At 38.5% G+C, this 20,805-nt stretch overlaps 2 protein-coding genes across 2 annotated transcripts in view; both read right to left on the bottom strand.

Moving 5' to 3' along the window:
• Positions 1-19,342, bottom strand: part of LOC110068148 (uncharacterized) — a 77,344-nt gene extending 58,002 nt beyond the window's left edge. Inside the window, exons 1-2 of the mRNA XM_089271125.1 lie at positions 18,937-19,342; positions 17,522-17,567 (exon numbers count right to left, since the gene is read on the bottom strand). Of these exons, the coding sequence (XP_089127251.1) occupies positions 17,522-17,567; positions 18,937-19,257 (367 nt within the window). The 5' untranslated portion in view covers positions 19,258-19,342. The remainder of the gene's footprint in view (positions 1-17,521; positions 17,568-18,936) is intronic.
• LOC110053352 (roundabout homolog 1-like) lies at positions 3,545-17,223 on the bottom strand (the record flags this gene model as incomplete). The annotated part of the gene is made up of 6 exons (XM_089271374.1): positions 3,545-6,973; positions 10,611-10,781; positions 15,122-15,397; positions 15,481-15,753; positions 16,444-16,710; positions 16,950-17,223. Coding segments are annotated over 6 exons (1,449 nt in total), but the record flags the coding sequence as incomplete, so codon positions are not given.
• Positions 19,343-20,805: the final 1,463 nt, after the last annotated feature.

The following is a 20,805-nucleotide window of genomic DNA, read 5'->3' as shown; positions in this document are numbered from 1 at the left end:
TGACGAACCATTGTCTGAAAAACTGACATATTAACTCGATACCAGAGTAGAGAGCTTTCTTGCTATATTCTTAAGTCAGAACAAACACAAAAACATACGCGTAAGCTTACAACTAGCGTGAGCAGATCTTATTATTCCTTCCCAGCGCGAGATTGAAGTCTTGTTTTCGACCCTGAAAAACCCACCTTTTCCGTTAGCTCAGAGCATAAAACTACATATAAGCGCCCTGGTTCGTATTCCCTGCCTTATTCCCTGCCATCGCTGTGAAAAATACGCAAGAGAATCTCTCAGCTCTCACCATTTGATCACGTAACGTGACAACATCCACGCGAGAGCCCCTGACATGTGCGTGAATACGCGCGGATGTATGACGTCAGGATGGCGCAATTTGTTCTAAAAATAGAAAAATTGTCCCATATCATAGGTGCGCGCGAATCCCGAGACTTACGGTCTCCGTCCCCGATTATGGTTCCTGGTTTAATACGGGATATATTGTTGCATAAAACCCTCCTTCCAGATGGCAAACGCTGGTGCCTTTAGTAGTTGGTCATGCGTGTTTCTTTTCATCCGCAACCAAGACGTTTTCTTCTCTAATTTGTTTATCGTTGCCATATCCTGCCGTATTCTGGGAATGGCGTGCAGTGTGTTTTTGGTGGATTTAACAATATATAGTGACTTAATAAATATAATTTTATAACACAGTGTTGCTTTGATTGCTTGCTTTGCTTTGTGAAATGTTCGCAAGGGTTTTGTTGCCAGCGTGTTCTCCACAGCGTCATGATCCAGTAGGCCGAAAGGTACGAAGAAAACACTCGAGGTAAAATGCAAAAAGATTTTACGAAGAGATACAAAACAATTTCAGTTGGCCAAAGGTTCACGGTAAAACCGATTTAGAGAAGAGTTTCATTCTCGTTTCTAAGAAATTATTTAAAGAAGCTTACTCACAGTATTCTAAGTTATATTAATTAAATATTAACAGAATTAATTAAAATATCACAAAAACGGCTCAAAACTATAAAAGATCTCAAGCAAAACACAGGAAAGCCAAGAAGGGACATGGATGGACAAAACTGGAAAGGATTAAAATGGATTGCATTTGGGTAAATTTGAAAAACGTCGGCCCACCTTTTTTCAAATCTCAGTTGTTATGTGGCCGTGATTTTACAAACGAAAGACTTTTGCTCTGCCAATTTGACGTTTAGAGCTCATAATTAACAAAATTAAACAAAATTACCTAAAATAGCGTGACCTGGCCCCTTGAAGCTTTAGATTCGTGGCACAGCCTGTTTTAAAGTTTCTGATGTCGTCGTTCTCTCGTGACTTCCCCAGACTACCGTTATGTATGATGTACGATGTATAATGTCTGCTCCCTAAAGCCCTCAGATGCACTCGCAAACTTACCCTGATATAACGGTGTTGTATATTAACTATGGCTCTGAAAACTAAGGTCGATAACAGGGGCTATAATCGGGGACGGAGACCGTAAACGCGTGCTATTTCTAGTATTGGGGCTGTCCATATGATATGGGACAATTTTTCTATTTTTAGAACAAATTGCGCCATCATGTGCGGCACACGCGCGTACATGCTGCGTGGATTTTTGCGGATATGGCGCGGGGAATTCTCGAAATGTTTAACGATTTTGGTCCACAAATCAATACGTTCATGTCTGTTGGAATTTTGCTCCAGTATTTTCGTCGTAAGCTGCTACAGTTTGAGTGAAGTAAGACAGGGTCGAATTTAGTTTTGTCGCGCTTTATATCGCTGAACAAGTTGTGTTCCGCTGCTTCTTTTACAAGAGCTCCACATTACTCCACTCTAAGTTTCACATATGTTGAAGATTAACAGCTTTTCCATAACACAGCAAAAATCCAGTTGGATATATTTGGATATAGCATCGCTTCAGGACCTCAAAGTTTCCCTCCTCTTGCCACACGCTTGCGAGGATTTTGCCAGGTCTACCTCGACCGAAAAGCAAAACAAAGTAATCGACCAATTTCGATATATTAAAATTCAGCCTAAAACAATAGACCTCAGCACGAGGCTTCGGGAAATAGACCCCAGAAACTCTGTATTTATTCCCCGGAGCCTCGTGCTGAGGTCTATTGTTTTAGGCTGAATTTTAATATAACGAAATTGGTCTATTGCAAGTTTGAGTTTCGCCTGAATTGTAAGCAACGCTTGATGCTTTATCAAGGCCTAAAAAGTGACAATAAAGTTTATGTCTGTAGATGCTGCTCAGTTTTGTTTGTGTAAAAATCGAATAACTTGTCTGTTGTCGATGAGTTAGAGCGCCCGCCGATGTTTGTTTTGTACAGTGAGTAAAACATGACAAATTGGACTTCCTCACTTCCGTGTGAAAACGTACAATATCTCTAGTTTTAAAATATGCTTAAGGCTGATAAATGTTTGAGAACATATTAAAAGCTTAGCTGAAAATATGTGAATACAGCAGAAATAATCAGCAAAGTTACGATGACGCTTTCTTTAATCAACTCGAAAAACGATTTCGATTTCGTTGGTTGAGTTATCAAAACTCCTTGTCTATTCTATTTTCGCAGTGTAAAATTTCACTATGTTAAAGAAATACGCATGATTTTAGTAGCCTTTTGGCGTTGGTGAAAATTGTTGTAGCATCTCAGCGCAAAAGACGACGAAAGAAATCTTTGTCAAGATTTGTTGACAATTGAAAACACCGACTCAGATTTCAAGGTGCACGCGCTGCACTATGCAAATGAATTACTTATGTATGGGTCAGACTTTCCTTTAAAAAAACTTTTGCAAACTCGCCAAACAAACAGAAGCAATAAGAAACTATTAAAAACAGGGTTTGGTTATGATTAAGCATTGTTTGGGAAACTCTCGATCAACTCGATACCAGAGTAAAGAGTTTCTTTCATAACTTTTCCTTACAGAACAAACGCAAAAGCTTACGCGTTCAACTAGCGCGAGCACATATTATTCATTAACAGTGCGAAATTGAAGTCTTGTTTTCGACCCTCAAAGGGGAGGCACGGTGGCCTCATGGTTAGTGCGCTCGTCTCCGGATCGAGCGGTCCGGGTTCGAGCCCTGGCCGGGGACATTGTGTTGTGTTCTTGGGCAAGACACTTTACTCTCACAGTGCCTCTCTCCACCCACGTGTATAAATGGGTACCGGCGAACTTAATGCTGGGGGTAACCCTGCGATGGACTAACATCCCATCCAGGGGGGAGTAGAAATACTCCTAGTCGCTTCATGCTACAGAAACCGGGATAAGCTCCGGCCTGATGGGCCACTTGGCTCGCATGCAGACTTTACCTTTCGACCCTCAAAAACTCACCTTGTCCATCAGCTCAGAGCATAAAACTACATATAAGAGCCCTGGATCTAACTCCTTGCCTTATTCCCTACCATCGCTGTGAAAAATCTGCAAGAGAATCTTGCAACTCTCACCATTTGATCACGCAACGTGACAACGAGAGCGTGACATAGGTGCGCGCGGATCCCAATACTTACGGTCTCCGTCCCCGATTATGGCTCCTGCCGATAATTTATATAATTATATCACTAATAATACACATGAAAAAATTACTCGATTCTGATTGGCTAAGAGCAGTGCAGTTCAAGTATAACAGCAGTGCAAAAAGTGTAACACCAGTACAAATTACACATCAAAATTCTGGATTATGATTGACTGAAAGATTATAGGAATTTTTCTAAGAAAATGATATCAGGTAAAATGATGACGAATATTTTGTGTTGAAACTTTGAAAAAAGTTTTCTCAAATAAGAAAACATGGCTCCAAGAAAGATCTTCCGGCACTTCCTCCGCGCGAATTTTTTCATGTTTATATTATTAATAAGCAATCATACGGTTTTTCTCGTTCAATTTGGAGTTAATTTGCACTTGTGAGTTTTTCAAAAAGCTGAAATTACACTCGCCGAAACGGCTCGTGCAATTTCAGCTTTTTGAAAAACTCACTCGTGCAAATTAATTCCAAATTGAACTCGAAACCGTATGATTACCTATACTAATTTCGCAGCGGTTATTAGGGTCATTATTCAAAGTGCTAATTTTCTCTTGGGTGGAAAAGGCATTTCAGTCTCTTGAACTACTTTGTATACTCTTCTTAGAGTCCAAGTAAAGTTGAGCTTAAATTGTTTTTTCAAATTTGATGATCATCGGGAAGTTGTGTAATGGAGCTGGGAAAGTAAGTAAAGTAAAGTAAGTAATGCTCCACATATTGTCGCTACTTCTTTCCTTGTGCTCAACCCTTCAGCGAAATCTAACGACTTTAACTAAAAGCCTAGCACCACTTTATGGCTGGCTTTCGTCTGTCGAGCAGCTTTTTACACGATGTTCAGTCTAGTCAAGTTTTTTTTTCATTTCGTAACTGAAATGTTGCGGTGGAAAAGCTTACTTCTGCCTGAGCAAGCTTTTCTGTGGTCATCGTTTGCTTCAAACACTGAAAATTTTGCAACTACCGTTTGCGTTGAGCTATGCCCCCGAATAATAATAAATTAATTTGATATTCACCATGAATCGAATCACAAGTTAAGAGTGTATTATGTTTTAATAACACAACTTCAAAATCTACTCGAATAAGAAAGATGTTTATGAGCCCCGAAGATACTTCACAACTCTCTCGCCATAAATAAGTCCAGCAAATAAGCCTAGAACAAATAAGCCCAGAACTTTTAACTGATATTTTATACGGTAGGATATAAAGGCAACCGAAAAGAAGAAGGCTGACTCGCAATAGAAAAATTTGGTCTTAGTTACAAAGCAGCAAAAAAGGAAATAAATTGTTGTCACAGTTATGCAGTATCAGAAGAGATGAGATCTTACGTTGCATTTAAATGTTTACAGAATTCTGTACCTCGCCGTCTAAGAAGTCGAAAACGACACACAGCAGAACCACTGTTTAGTTCACTTTCTTCTTTCGAGAGTTTTCTTATATATTTGTAAAGGTAATATACCATTTTCGACATGTTAAAATTCTAAAATGGCTTCGAGGCTGAAGGGATTAAAAACAACAATAACAACAACAACAAATTAATCCTCCAACCTTGATGTAAATTATTTTGTTTTATTCCCCCAAGCCTCGGAGCCAAGTTAGAATTTCCATAGATCCAAAATGGCTTATTGAATTGCCAACATAGGGCAGCTGCTGTCCTGTAAATTTCCATAAAGTGCCTTGCCTATTACTAAGAGAAACCTGAACTGTTCATCATTTATGAGTCACCTATGCTCTTGGGATGTCCCTCTGAGCGTAAACAGATCTACTGCTTATTCCTAGTCTATATTCCTATCGTTGTTTACGCAGAAAACGTTAACATAGGTGGTGTTATTGCATTTCTTAAATATGTATATATAAATAGATGATGTAGTGTTGTTTACTATTTTTAAATTTTATTGTAGATTTTTAATACTTGTATAGTTTTAGGTTATTCATTGTTGTAATGCGCTTTTGATCACCCGGTATGTTAAAAAGCGCACTATAAATCAATAAATTATTGTTATTAATTATTATTGTCAATTTAGCGGTAATAGGGATACCCTGTGCCTTACAGCTAGCTACTTACTGGAATCGGCTTCATAAGTTTCTACTTTCAAACAGAATCGTGCTAAACCATCGAGTTGACAAATGGTTGCATGATATTAACTGCCTTTAAAGGTCTTTATCATGGAAGTATGGCCACGCGCCCATTTTTCCATGATACAGTTAGATCTTTTTATACAGAATCTTAAAAGACACGATCACAACCACGGATGACAAAACTATGCTGAAGATAAAACATCGAAAGGTCTCAGACTTTTTACAGACTTTTAACAATGTTATGTTTTGACAATGTTATGTCGCAATTTATCATCAATAAGAGGACAGACGCATAAAAAAAAACTGACGTGAATTTGTTAATTGCACGCTACTCTGCAGTGACGACAACATCATTGTTTTGATAAAAGTTACTCATGGGGCGCTTTGCATTCGACCCAAAATTCCGGTGTGAATTTCCGGAAATTTCCATGGGCGAATGGTACAGACTTTTCCAGTGTAAAAAATGACAAGCCGCACAATTTTGTTCGCTTGGAATTTTTCAATGACTTCGAGATTTAAATCGCAAATATAGAAGCAAACAGAACACTGATAAGTCGACGTCGTGACTTTTTATAAACCACAACAGCAGGGACCTTAACAAACCATAACGGTAGCGAAGACGTAGCAAAACAAAGGGTTTAATGAGTCGAACAATTGTTCCGCACGCGTTATAAATCTTTGTACATTTCCTAGCCAGCCTATGCAAAACAAACAAGTACATCACGGGGACATTATTTTTAGAAAACGTTCTCTTGACGAATTCAACTGTAGCTAGTATTTATCGAGATAAAAGTGGAAAGATTCTAAAGTATTTCCATCTCCGAATGCGCGTCGCAGTATGTCCAACTCGCTGTGATCGCGGCCAAAAGAACTAGCGCTGAATAGGAAAATTGCGAATTTGCATAATTTCCGAAAAAGAGGACAACCTCGTGAGCTATACCCAAATTTTCGAACATTTCTCCCTGGAAATTTCGGTGCCACTTGATTTTCATCCCGGAATTTCCGGAATTTTCGGTTGAATGGTTCGCTTTTCGGAAATTGAACAATTTCCGGATTTTCTGGAACTTATCCTAGGAAATTTCCGCACTATTTGTCCCCGTTTCGAAAATTACGGAAGTTTTGGTCGAATGGAAAGCGCCCATGATACGCATTGTTAGCTGTGCCCTCCCAGGTTTGTTTATTATCAATAAGGTAATTAAAGGACTCAGTGTCTCCTGCCACATGAAGGTTGAACTCCTGTCCAGGAACCATTTCTCAGGCAGACTCGTTCTGACGATCCTTTAAGACAGTAACCAGGATCACATGAAAATGAAACATGTTTACCTTCCCAGAACGGCCGTCCGTGAGTAACACCATCCTGGAGGCTTTCAATAAAGGGACACATTCTGCGACCTATATTACAATACAGTACAGTACAGTACAGTACAGTACAGTACAGTACAGTACAGTACAGTACAGTACAGTACAGTACAGTACAGTACAGTACAGTACAGTACAGTACAGTACAGTACAGTACAGTACAGTACAGTACAGTACAGTACAGTACAGTACAGTACAGTACAGTACAGTACAATACAATGCAATACAGTACAGCGCAGTACAATGTAGTGCAGTAGAGTGCAGTGCAGTGCACTGCAGTGCAGTGCAGTACAATACAGTACAGTACAGTACAGTACAGTACAGTACAGTACAGTACAGTACAGTACAGTACAGTACAGTACAGTACAGTACAGTACAGTACAGTACAGTACAGTACAGTACAGTACAGTACAGTACAGTACAGTACAGTACAGTACAATACAGTACATTATAATATAAAAAAGTGTGTTTTATTGTTTTGCGCGTGTAAAATCTATATCATAAAGCAAATAAAGAAGCCTAAGCCATATATTACACCGTGATAAAACACTCCGGACATTTGAAAACACTCGAGAAATGCAGAAAACAATCGCCTGCGGCTCTTGTTTTCTACATTTCCCTCGTGTTCTCAATTGCCGGGTCAGGCTCCTTTATTTGTTAAATGAAGGCTTACTTAGGATGCAAATGAATAGATGTTACAGGATGAAGGAACAGAGTGATTTTAGTGAATCCGTGAAACAGAAACTACTTGTTAGTGTGTAATATTGTCTGTTAATTAGCATTAGTGCGTGATATACAAAAACAAAGACTAGAAAACAAAAGAATTACTAACTAAAGGGGGATAGTAGGAACTAGTACGAAGTTGTGGCGTTTACATTTGCAATATCAGTTTTACGGGTTAAATAAAACCACTCTAAAACAAAGCGCTATGTCACTTATCATTGATTAGTGACATATTGTGGTAGTACGAACTGTAATATATGGTATTTAAGGTGGCTTACGACAGTTGCGAGGAAATCTGAAATCTGTTCTTTAGTCTTTTCTTAATTTGGTTTTGATCTAATTTTAAATAGACAAATGTTCACACTTTCCAAGTTTGCGAAAAACATGTCTTTCAGGTTTATATGTCATTTTGTAGAGACATTAAATCAGAGCCGATTTCTTATTCCGTTTCGAGGCAGGGCCGTACCGAATCGAAAGATTTTGAGAAAAAAAAAATACAATTAAAACTGCAAATACCCAGTCCTCTCTTAAAGTGCCACTGAAACGAAATTTTCGTACTCTCTTTTATTAGCCCAATCTATAGTTTCAAACGTGCTTAAAATAATGGCGAACTTTATCCCTGTCAAATTCTAGCGGAAAGTGCTTTTTTTAGCTGCTGAGATCGACTTTTTGGAGCAAAACTGTGTCCGGGCTCTGGAACCGAATTTAAGGACCTTGTGACGTCACTGGTTGTATTCACACAAGAAGCGCTAAGATTCTCTCTTGATTTCACTTGATTTATTCAAGTTTATTTTTCATATTGTCGATACCTACTAGTTTTCTACCTTGTAATTTCTGTCCAGCCTTGACAGGAAATACACATCATAAACGTTGGAGGGTGCCAAAGAGTGTAGATTCACCAAAATAAATGCTACAGATTAGAACAGCTCAGCATACTTTTCGAACATTTCGAGTACTCGATTGAAGATCAATCGATCGAAGAAGAGTGTGGCAACTTTTATATCACGTCCTGAAGCCTAAACACGATATTTCGTCGTTTGTCTTCAGCCTGATTCTGAAATTTGGATTCCCACATTTATCTAAGGTCTATTAACAAGGTTCGAATATATCCTCGGCAAAAAAAAAAAAAAAAAATCTTTACTGCATTAAAAGCCGTAAGCGCATAAGCCATACGCACAATCACGAAGTTATTAACGGTCCACAAGCTTTGAGTCGAGTACTTCTTTACACACAGAGGACATCTTTGTATGATACTTATAAGTGAGAGTTGTTGTGGTAGACAAAATGTATCTTTGAAAATTGTGATTCGCAGCAGGGTTTGCTTTATCGCCGCATACGTGTCAGTATTAACAAAGCGGGAATTCCGCTTCTCTTTTACACGTATCTCCCAATTGCAATATTTCACGGCCGATGGATTATTTTGAGTTCTTTAGCACATACGTATGTCTATGATCTTCATTTAATACTTCCCAAGTTCAAAGCAATTCGTTAAAACGTCACTAGTTTACACTCCCTTCGAAGGTTTATTAAACAGAATTTGAACTAATTTGCATATATGACCTTTCGCCGCCGACATTGTAACGCTTTCTCCCGTTTCCAGAAAACATACCTGTTTGGTCATGGCAGCTCAGTTTGCCTTTATAGTTTAAATTCGTTCCGCCATAAAAAATAAGAGGGTTTCTTAAATTGTTGCTGTTGTGATAACTTGTAGGATGTAGCAGGTACAACCATAGTTAGCATGACTTAAGGTGACTGTGGCACAATCTCGTGCGCGGTGAAACTCACAAAGCGTCCGGTTTCCTCAAAGCGAAGCGACTCGAAAACTCGAAGCGTTGTTGCTGCGACTCGTCCAGCAGCACTCCGGATAATATTTTCAAAAGCCGCTTTCTGTTGTTTTTACGTCTTTTTTTTCCTTATGAGTGTAGATGTTGTTTAATTGAGTGTTGGCCATTTCACCAAGAGTCCCGATCATTTTGCGATTTAAGAACTCCCACTCGTTTGCTTGCTTACATAAAATATCCTGCAAATATCCAATCAAATAGACTGAAAAACCCCAGGATCGACTCTCCACCTCTTCATGTCTAAGACTACTGTTATTATCTGCTTTATAGCTCTGATATGTCCTTAAGATGTTTTTTGGGGGGCGTCGAAGAGTATCTCTTCTCCCATAATCACTCTAAATTTTCAGCGCGGCATGAGAGTAATACAACCAGTGACGTCACTAGGCTGTTTTGGCCGCGCCAAGATGGCCGCCAATTTTGGGCTTAACCAGCCAACTTCGAATGGCTGAAAAAGCAGTTTTCCCTTACCGTATGCGAAAAAAAAGTCTGCAGTGTTTCCAAGTAAAGTTGAAATTTTATTACTAAGCAAAAATCTCACATACGAAAATTTCGTTTCAGTGGCACTTTAAATATATACTGGGTCCTTCATTTTCGCTACCCTTTATTACCGTTTGTATTTTTCAACTTTCACATATGTGGTTAAAGACTTGGGCGTAATAAAGAAATAATAATTTGACTAGGAACAATACATTGAAACATTTTACAGAAGACTGGCTCTTAAACTCTCTGTAGGAAGTCACCATAAGAGCAATAACAAAAAGAACGAGCCAGTCAAAGATAGATCAAACCGCTTCGTTACTGCGGCTAAGAAAAGTAATTTGAATACAGATGTTAATGTTTTGTTATTTTTACGCTTACTTATTGTCATGCGTTTTATACATGAGACTTTGAAATCACCACCTCACTGCTACCATGGAACATTCTCTGAAATCACATCATACTGCGTATCTCGTAGATTGTTCTTCGTGGTTGTAGAATGTGATTAAGACCAAAAACAACAACAACGACAAACTAAATCTAACCGCTCCGATAACTTGTTGAAACCTAAATTCATAGAAGAAAAAAAATGCAGAGAAAATAACATGACCTAAACTTTATTTACTTACATGAAGGCTGTACACCACTCCAGTTACCGGAAGGCAGACACATTCTAGCGGCTGGTCCAATCAAGCGATATCCCGGATGACAAACGAACGACACAGATTCCCCAGTCCAGTATCGTGATCCGCGTTTTTGACCGTTTAATGGAGAACCAGGATCACCACAATTGACTAAGACTTAAAAAAAAATAACAGAATACGGGCGTTTTAACAACATTTAAATAATATTGAGAGAAATCTATCTAAAAAGAAATCGTGAGGGGGCAACAAAAATTCAAAATACGTATAGTTGTATTCCTTGATAACGAGACAAATTTATTATATAGACGTTGATGAAATGATGGTATTTTACGTGTCCCTATAATTATCATACCTATATACAATACTCAGTGATCTTGGTGTTCTAAGTAATCCGATTGGTTCGCTTTCTTTGGCTAATGAGCATTACTTAATCCCTACCCAGTGTATAATAATTTATTAAATAAAAACAAAATAGTCGGCGTAACTCGCATTTTCCTATTGTTAATGAATCGGAAATTCTAAGAATATAAGAAGATGCTGTATCAGAAAACATAAAGAGGGTTACGAAATTTGGCCTGAAAGATTTAAAAAGTAAGAAAGGATTTACCAACGCTCGACGTTCGACTAGCTTTGGAACATGTCTCTGATAATCAAAGATTTTATCAGTCTATAAAGCAAACCTGACCGCCATGTCGCTCCTCTCCGATCATTGGCAGAAGGGAATACAGTGGGTTCATTGGCAGCAGTCAGATAATGAGCTACTTGCAAAAATTTGTTTTAGAGATGAAGCGTGTGGAAAACTACCTTGATTTTGAAAAATTGGTGCGCGTAATTCGGCATTGTCTACAGGGGTTTATAGTTAAAATATCGAAAACGAAGGTGCGTCAACGGAGGCAAACGATCTTAGTCATATTTAGTAGAAGTGGGTCTGTTACCAACGTTTTCACAGAACTTAACCCTTCACGAGGCATTTGAAAGCGTCGCACAGAGAAACGAAGAGCTAGAAAAAAAACGGAATACGGTGGTGCATTTTGTGAAAAAGTCAAACTTATAGTCGATAGATTTTCTTCATTTTTTCGCTAGTGGATAATCGGCGGAAAAAAATGATCCATCAAAAGAAAAATTGGTGTCACCGAACGTCTAAGGTCGTTAAATCCACGCAAAGCTATAGCAATGGCCCTTTACCCTATCATTGTTCATCTTATTACTTAGCGGGCGCTCTCATGCGAGACGCGTCGTGTGAATTCGCGTGCGCAGTAAGGATGCGCGGGAACAATTAGCGCAAATTTCCTTTTAAAAGGTGGCTTACTACAGTTTTTCTGAGACTTGATAGCGCGCTACCATTGCCTGCCAGACGTCAGTATTAATCGTACGTGCAAAATGACGCAAGTAACCTAAAAAGAAGAAACGAAAACCACTTAAGCACTTGAAAGGCGTTAAATCACTTCGGTAAAAGTAGCAATAGTCTGCACTTGTTAGCAATGTGTTTAAGCCTTTGGCCAAAAAAAGTATGACGGAAAAAGCTCTATAAATCACCGGGAAAATAGCTCTAATTTACTCTTGCTTTCTCGCACGCGATACTTGGCGTCGCATAAACGCGCTTAAATAAGTAACCACGCGTGTTTTTCTAATTTTTGTGACGTCAGCGTGACCAAAGAAATACCAGTTTTCTCACGTTCCGCTCGGGGAATTTTTTTTTTTTTTTTTAATTTGGCTCAGTTCTAACCGCATATAATTCTTTCCTATAAAATGCCCTATTTTTTAAAAAAAATCTGTCAGAGCTAATTGCTGTCAAGCGTTAGCGAGACAGCACACTATTCTTCTCTGTAGGGCGAAAAATCCAAAATTTTCTCGGATGTAAGACTCGAAGCCTGCGCAGTAGAGTATTATCCGGGACAATTGAAACGACAATAACGCGCACATCACATGGCTGTCATATCATCCGGGATCCACGCGTGAGATCACTTTGCACGTGAGAGATCCTCGCACGCTGTCAGACGCTTTTGACTTTCGAATCTTTCGTACGCTGTCAGTTGTTTGACGTTGCCATCATACAATTAGGTAAGTATTTTCTGAATGTTTTCATTTGCTATTAAAATGTGTTCATTTTCTTGTGTAGTTATTCATCAAGGTCGCGAACGGAAAGAGATCAATTTGTGTTTGGCTGTTTTTATTTTATAGATCCACGCTTGAGAATTGAGCAGCACGCTGTCAGACGCTTTCGACTTTCGAATCTTTCGTACGCTGTCAGTTGTTTGACGTTGCCATCATACAACAAATAAATCATTGTTCAAGGTAGACATATTTTTATAGTTACTGTTATTGTTACCCACTGCATATTGGTTGATTATATTTCATACAGATATAGGAAGAAATTTTAATCCTACTTACTACTGATTTAAGTATCTTTGCCAAAACCCTTTCGCAAAGAATTCATTGTTCAAGTTAGACATATTTCTATAGTCACTGTTATTGTTCACATTGAAAAGGAATTACTCCAGTCAAGAATATTTTGTATCAAGTTTATGGCATATAACATTATTTTCTAACTCGTTGTTCAAGTTACAGTTCCAAATGAAAACAGTTTAAATGTGTAAATGAGAAACAAATTTTAACACATACTTGAAGTTAGAAACTTTGGCATCTTGTCAAGATACACATTGTATCAGGATGAATTTTCCAATATTTGAGTATAGTTGTCATTTATAATTCCCAACATCTATCAGATTAATGACTTATCAAATCAACAATAAAAAATAATTTCCTCTCACCTTTTAGAACAGCACCTCTATTTTGCTACTACCTACATTTTCAACCACTTTCCCCGGCCCACAAACAACAAAGCATTTTCAGCAATTTCCCAATATGGGTCAAACAACTCCGTAAGCCTAACGATGGGCCATTTTTCTAAAACACCACTTGCTGTCGTAATTATTACAAATCATCCAGCGAGGGCCTACTCTGGACACCTCTACCCTCCAAAGATAAAAAAATTTCCAGACCTGTTGACTGTTCAATTCAGTTCCCACCGTTTTATCGACCTTCGACAGCACTCACTTTCATAATGAAATTCCTAGTCTAATATATTTAGAATAATGAAAAATTCCAGAATATTGGAAAAACCGTCTGAACAGCCTTGACTTTTTGCCAATTCAAAATGTCAAGCAATATCATTTTAACGATGTGGGGAAGTATGAGAACATTTCACCGAAGGGAAGTATATATATTACGGAGTTTAAGCCAAAATCAGGAACACATCTGCCTGTAATTAGATGAGATGTTGCCATGTTAACGGCCTTAATCCAAAAATTGACAACCAAAATACACGCCTTTTTTTAACAGTGCCCTTACTAGTAAACCTCTACAGGGAAAACTCTGAGAGATATTAACTAAGTTTCCTTTCCTAACTCGCGCTATATAGGGAGGTTCGTAATTACTCTAGGGAGCCGACTTAAAAAAGTATCTCCACAAGTATTCAAGAGACCTCAATTTTGCAAGAATATATCCAGTTTTCACTACAATCCTGCGCACGTTCTATTTTTCATTTCAAGTATTTTTCAGGCCGACGTTTTAAATTGGATTTGCCATGTTTGAAGATTCTGTAAATTGTTTCGCACATGCTCTGCATAGCTTGCACGTTTCCCAAGCGTGAATTGAAAGATCGATGGCCAACTCCTTCTGTAAGACGTATCCATAGGGAATTAAGGTAGTTGTATTCATTATGGTAAATATCCAGAGCAAGGTGATAAATACAACGACTATGATTCCCTGCAGGCACGTCTCATACAGGGAATTGGGATTTAAATCGGCTTTTAATGGTTTCCTTTTTGCTGTTGTTAAGATCTTTTCATGTTTATAAATGATGTTGAAACAATTATTCTTTTCCATCTTGGTGAAAAGCGGCAAAATCTTTACCTCGCCGCTTCGAGGCTTCGAGACTCGGAATATTCTGCCACTATTCACCTCGATTTCAATGTATAATTGTTAATTGTAATTAACAAATATTAATTGTCCTACAGGCTTTGTCCTATCCTAAAGAACGTAAGGAACTAAAAAGTGGCGAGAGCATAGAAGAAGTGTAGGGTGAGAAAAGAGGCGATAGACGAATGTTTCTTCCTGCTTCTGGGGTACTCTTGTCTCGCACTCTTCAAGTATTTTACAACACAACAAAACATGGTCGCGCCATTTTTTAGGATTATTTTTGTGTGTGTCATAAACGTTTGCATTTGGAAAGAAACTATTGTAGCCTCCAACTAGTTTTACAGTCTTATCTTGCAACAGCCTCATGGCGTCATAGAACCGTACAGAAGCTGTCAAGGTGTGAGAGCAAACTGCATTCTAAGAAAGCAGGTTGTTTAAAATTGAGAGCGTCTGTTACATTGACTTTTTATTGAAATATAAAGATATACAAACAAGAGGCATGTTTTTGTGTTTTTTCTTTGGTTTAAACTTGATGAACTATTAAAAGTTTGAGAATGATAATATTATCTTCCTACCTAAGCTTGTGCTGGCTGTGGCTGTTCCCTTCTTGTCGTTTTGAAATACACAGCTGTAGTTACCAGCGTCATTCGGCTTGAAACGAGGAATAAGAATTTCACTTCTTATTAAATCCTTCTCGTCATGTGTTGCGACAGGAATAATTTTATTCTTATCCTTGAACCACTTGACGCTAGGCAGCGGCGAGCCACGAGCAGAGCAATTTAACATGACTGAATCACCGACATTCCGCACTTGAATCTCACTTGGAGGACTTGACACAATGTAAGGATTCACTAAAGAAAGAGTAAACACAACCGTTAGAAATACGCTTTCTTTTCTATTAATTGATACATTTTATTCGAGAATTTTAGCTTACCGACATCCTTTACAAAAATCCATATCACTGCCATCACACTCCCCAGTTCATTAGCTCCCTGGCAAACGTACGCACCGTCATCATCCTCTGTTGTGTTTTTAATCGTAATTTTGTTACCGTCAATGACATGTCTGTTGATTGGCAGTTGCTTGAGTGATCTTGTCCACGTGATCACTGGGAAAGGGTAGCCAAAGATGTGACATTTGAGAACTGTGTCCCACGATTTGTAAGCGGTTACCGATTTCTTTGGTTTTGTGACGAATTTCGTTGGTACTGCAAAAATAACAGATATGACGGAAGAATAAACAGACTCAAAATATTAGAGATTATATAATGGACTAACCGTGGAGGCGAGGTGGCTTCGAGTTTTGTGTGCTTTCCACCGGATCGAGTGATCCGGGTTCAAGCCCTGGCTGGGGATACTGAGCTGCGTCCCTAGGCAAGGCACTTTAATCTCACAGTGGGTACAGACGGATTTATTGCTGGTGGTGGAGGGGGGGGGGGGGGGGGGAGTTAGCCCTGCGATGGACTAGCACCCCATCTAGGGGAAAGTAGTCACTGTAAGCTACTGAAATTAAGCAGAGAAAGCAACGGCCTGATGAGCCACTTTGCTCGTATGAAGACTTTACCCTTTTACCTACTGTGAACTGACTGACTACACTTTTTCCCGTATAATAAATGAAACACTAAAAAAATACGTACATTTATACAAACGAAAAGTAACTATTGATATAAATGGAAAATAAAAGATAAAACGATTCTGTGTCCTGTTGACATCATTATCAGGTTACATGAAGTCAGATATAAATCTATTAACGAATGTAGCATTTGAAAGAGGCTGCAGATGGTTAAAGTGAAAGCTCGGCGAGAATAAAGTCTGATTGGATATTGAGACTCTGAGGTCTAACGAAAGTGAGGTAGTTTCACAAATATAGCGCTCAGTAAAACTGACCGTTTATATACCTTTGACAGTTACATTGACCGATAACTGAACTCTACCCAACAGGTTTTCCGCTGTGCAGGTGTAGATACCGCGGTCCTCAAACTGAATTTCCTTTATTTCCAATTTTCTTTTCTTAAACTGCTTTCTTTCCTCTTCTATCACTTTACCACCTTTGTACCACGTGATTATGGGCGGTGGGAACCCAGCTGCTTTACAAGGTAATGTCACGTTATGTTTCCCTTTAACCGTCAAAGCAGGGGGAGGCTTTGTAATGGAATGTGGTAACTCTGAAAAACAAAATATTATTTCATTATTTCACAGTATTTCCACGTTTTACCACTGTCAGTAATGACCAAAAAAAAAAAAAAACAGAAAAACTCAAGGTAAAAAGAATTATGTTTAAGCGGTTGAAGAAATGAGTTCTAATTTGATTTCAAAGCAAAGGTTAGATGTATGCCCAAGCCGCTATATTAGAATTTTAATATGTGAAATTTGACCAAATATTTTGTGGACAAAAAATTCTTACCCAACTGATGTCCATTACCAGGACTTGCTTCACGTTGTGTTGATTTACCAGACGGGCCTGCAGGTCCGGGGGGTCCTGGTAATCCTCTACTACCTCGTTTTCCCTGGGGTCCAGGGGGACCCACGGTTCCCTTTCTTCCTCTTTTACCAGTTGGTCCGGGAGGACCCTGGGGACCAGTAGAACCAGGTGAACCAGGAGGGCCTGGTAACCCTCGAGGTCCTACACGACATGATGAAAAAACCTTCGCGTTCAGTAAAATGACGTCGCGCTGAATTTAACGAGGTCGTGGTTTTTGTTTGTTTGTTTGTTTGTTTTTTAAAAAAATCCGTCGTTATTCATTCCAACCAAATAGACGATTATGTGGCACGTGTCAGTGACTGACAACGGATTGTCTATGATTGTACTTCTCGATCAGAAGCCTGCTCTCCTCTTCAGAAGTAGCAAAAGCGTTTCAGCTAGAAAGTTTTACAGGATTTCTATTGATCAAAGTAATAATGCTCTCAATATTACCAAACAAACCCCAACTATATTGGGGTTAATTGACTCGTAAGAAGAATTTATATAAATCTTACCTTCCACGCAAACTATCTTTTGCTGACTACTTTCTTCTGTCATGTTCTAGTAAGTGAAAAAGATCGAAAAACTTTTCAAAATGGTTTGAAACTTGTGCAAGCGTTTTTTAGCTACTTGGGTTTTCTTCACTCTTCTTCTCTTGTCTTGTCTTTTTTTTTTTTTTTTTTTAACCCTAGTATCGAATTCCTTGCGAATTGGTTGGAAATGGTTTCGTGTTAAAAGCTATTTTGAACAATCCAGAAGATAACAGAAATTACTCAGGTCAGTTCACATCTCTCGTTAGTAAGGTGGCTGTCAGCATGTAGGTTCAAGTACTCTAATCTCCAGTGCTTTGATGGGCGGGCTTTTACTGACACTCCTTATCAGCTTATGTCACGAAAACAACATCAGCCGAATGCACAGTTGTTGGTGAACACGCCTTAACCATTGACACAAATGTAACACGATGTCATGGTAATAGCAAAGCCCGAGAAAAACGTCCTCAATTCAGTTTTACTTTAAAATTTCTCAAGGTGATTTTCAACAACAAATTATTTTTGATCGCTTGATTACAAACTTCAGTTCAATTTGCGAAATATTTACCGTTAACTTTCTCTGTTTTATATATCTCGTATTTACCTAGACCGAAATATACGTCTGAGGCACACAACAGGCCAGTACCACAGGTATTCCAGACGTGGAAAATTGAAATTCGTTCTCAGTACGTTTAATGCGTCTTACATTCCGTGTTTACCTAGACACATAATACGTCTAAGAATCATCAATATTATTCCTAGACGCGTTATTCGTCATCCCAGGTAAATGCGGTCAGTGGTGTTTAAAGAACAACAAGTTTCAGATAACCGTTCAACACGCATTCTTATCAGTGATGATCATGGTATACTGCTTGACCCCCTAAATAGTCCGAATTATGACTTCCTGATGTTGTTGTTTTCAGACGCTGCATTGTAACAGGAAGATAAAATCGACTTCTTTCTTTACTTTGTATGAAGACGTCCGAGCTAATGTTAGAATCATCATAAATGAACAACTGAATCGAATTCATGGCTGAATTCAAAAGGACCTGGTTAATGTCATTTTCATCCTCTTTACCGCTATCCATGTTTGTTTTCTTTTTAAATTCCTCCGCTTTTTTTTTTTTTTTTTCCTATTTGCATCATTGATAATAATCTGTAGCTCACTTGGTCCAAAAGATTGAACTTTTTTATCTACTCCTCTTTCATAAATCTAGTCATATAGACAATATGACTTTCCCTTGAGATCAATTTTATTTCCAAAACGTAACGAGACTACTAGCCCAATATTAGAGTTACAAACCAACCAATTAGAAATCTTAAAACCGTCTGTCAGTATTTAGAACGCGAAAGTAATCATATAAAATTTAAATGAACTTCCTAAATAAAGAGCAACCTACACGTCGATGCACATTCAAGTTTAAACAGGCGCTGCTGCATTTGCGGCACATAGATGGATTATCGACAGCTCTTTTGACGACACTGTTCTTCTTTTGCGGTCCACTTAGAGGTGAATGCGTAGATGTTGGTTCAACAATCACGCCATCGGCAAGCCGATATGGACCATTTGTAGCCAGCAAATCATGTTCTACTGCTGTTAGACGAGAATCAAATCGATTCAAAGAATAGCACGTGAAACCAAGTGAAGCCAACGTCAGAATTAAATTGAATGACAAGCCAAAGAGGACAACAGACGATCCCTTTGCGCTCTTGGTCTCCATGTTCGCTGATTTCCTTGTACAAGAAATTGAGCGATTGAGAGATGCTTTAGCTTCCTTATATCGCTGACAATACTCAAAGGAATGTTGACCTTGCCTGAATATCGGTTACAGTTTCAGTTGGCATTTCCGTTCTATTGTGGCACTGATCGCTAACGCTTTGGGAAGTGGTGCAATCAGAGATGGGCTAATTTGATACCATGATTATTACTTTGTTCAGCTTCCGTGGAAACTAAACCGAGAGAATAGCTTTTATGGTGTTTTGTTCTGCACGTACAATTTCATTGTAAATCAACAAGTCAAGTCGTGTTGCTCATTACTAGTACTAAATGACTGTTTTAATTCGTTGTCACTACTGGAGGTTAAAGAGGGAAATGATGTTCAAAGAGCAACAAGTTACAGATAACCGTTAAACAGCCTTTGTTATTGAAGACACTTCCTTGTTAGGCAACTTGACTCAACAAAAAATGACGTGCTTGCTAATTTCCTACTTCCCTATAAACATACTTCCTGATGTTGTTGTTTTCTGATGCTACAGTATAGTGCAAAGAAATGCTATTGTTGTTTTCTTGGCGATTCTCATATAATGAGATGCTTATAAAAACATTTTCTGCTGAATACGTTGCACGTATTCAGTTAACTTAACAGAACTTTGTTTCCGTGAGCAGGAACTGGAACAAAGTTCAACCCATTTCACTGCCATTTGATATTGTTGAATGCAGCAATAAAAAACTTGGTGTCGTGGTGGAGGTGGTGGAGGAACAAAGGTGGAGGAACAAAGTACATGTATCGGCACGGTTATCGATGTTTTATACAAAAACAGCACTTAATTAACTTACTCTGGTCACGATATGACTTTTCCTAAAGGTATATATTAAAGAACATTTTTGGTGTTAATTTTAAATACAAATTTCTCTGTTCAAATTGGGATTTATTGACGGTTTGTAAAGTGCAAGTTCTTTTTAGGAGTTGCTATGGCTATATGGCTATATCTCAAAAATCAGTCAATTAATCAATCAGTTAAAAATTTTACGATAACCGCAAAATTTCTCGCGCGCTCATTGGCTATTTTTTATTGTCAATAAGCGCACAGACCACGAATTTAAATTTACGCGATGCGTCAACGAGTGAGAGCGGACTGTTATGTAGAAAAAAAAAAAAATAATAAATAAATATGGAAGTCAGCTTTTCATGCGTCTGTCCTGTTATTGACAATAGGGACTTTAAGATCCAACAAGGCGGACCTGACTAAAGCTGACTGGAAGTAAAAATTCCAAAATGACTACCACAGCGTATGATCGTGACGTGAACAAGTCGCGTCCTTGCTGAAAACGAACGCACTGGACGGCATTTACGTTGTCAACAAACTGTAAGTATTTTGACTTATTTAACTTACAAAAGCACAGTGAATGGGCACTTTTTCTTTGTAGATCGAAATCCTTGTCATCCCGGCTGCATTCGTCTTTTCTTTTTTTCTATTTTCTTGTCAGGCTCACTTATATTTCTGAAGAAAGTCAGTTGTCATGGCCTCAAACTCCAAACCGCAGTGAG

Source organism: Orbicella faveolata, unplaced genomic scaffold (assembly GCF_042242905.1).
Source record: "Orbicella faveolata isolate gen_17 unplaced genomic scaffold, um_ofav_v1 contig_34, whole genome shotgun sequence".
NCBI classification, from domain to species: domain Eukaryota; kingdom Metazoa; phylum Cnidaria; class Anthozoa; order Scleractinia; family Merulinidae; genus Orbicella; species Orbicella faveolata.
The sequence above is the reverse complement of the archived record's forward strand: the minus strand, read 5'-3'. Positions and strand labels throughout refer to the sequence as shown.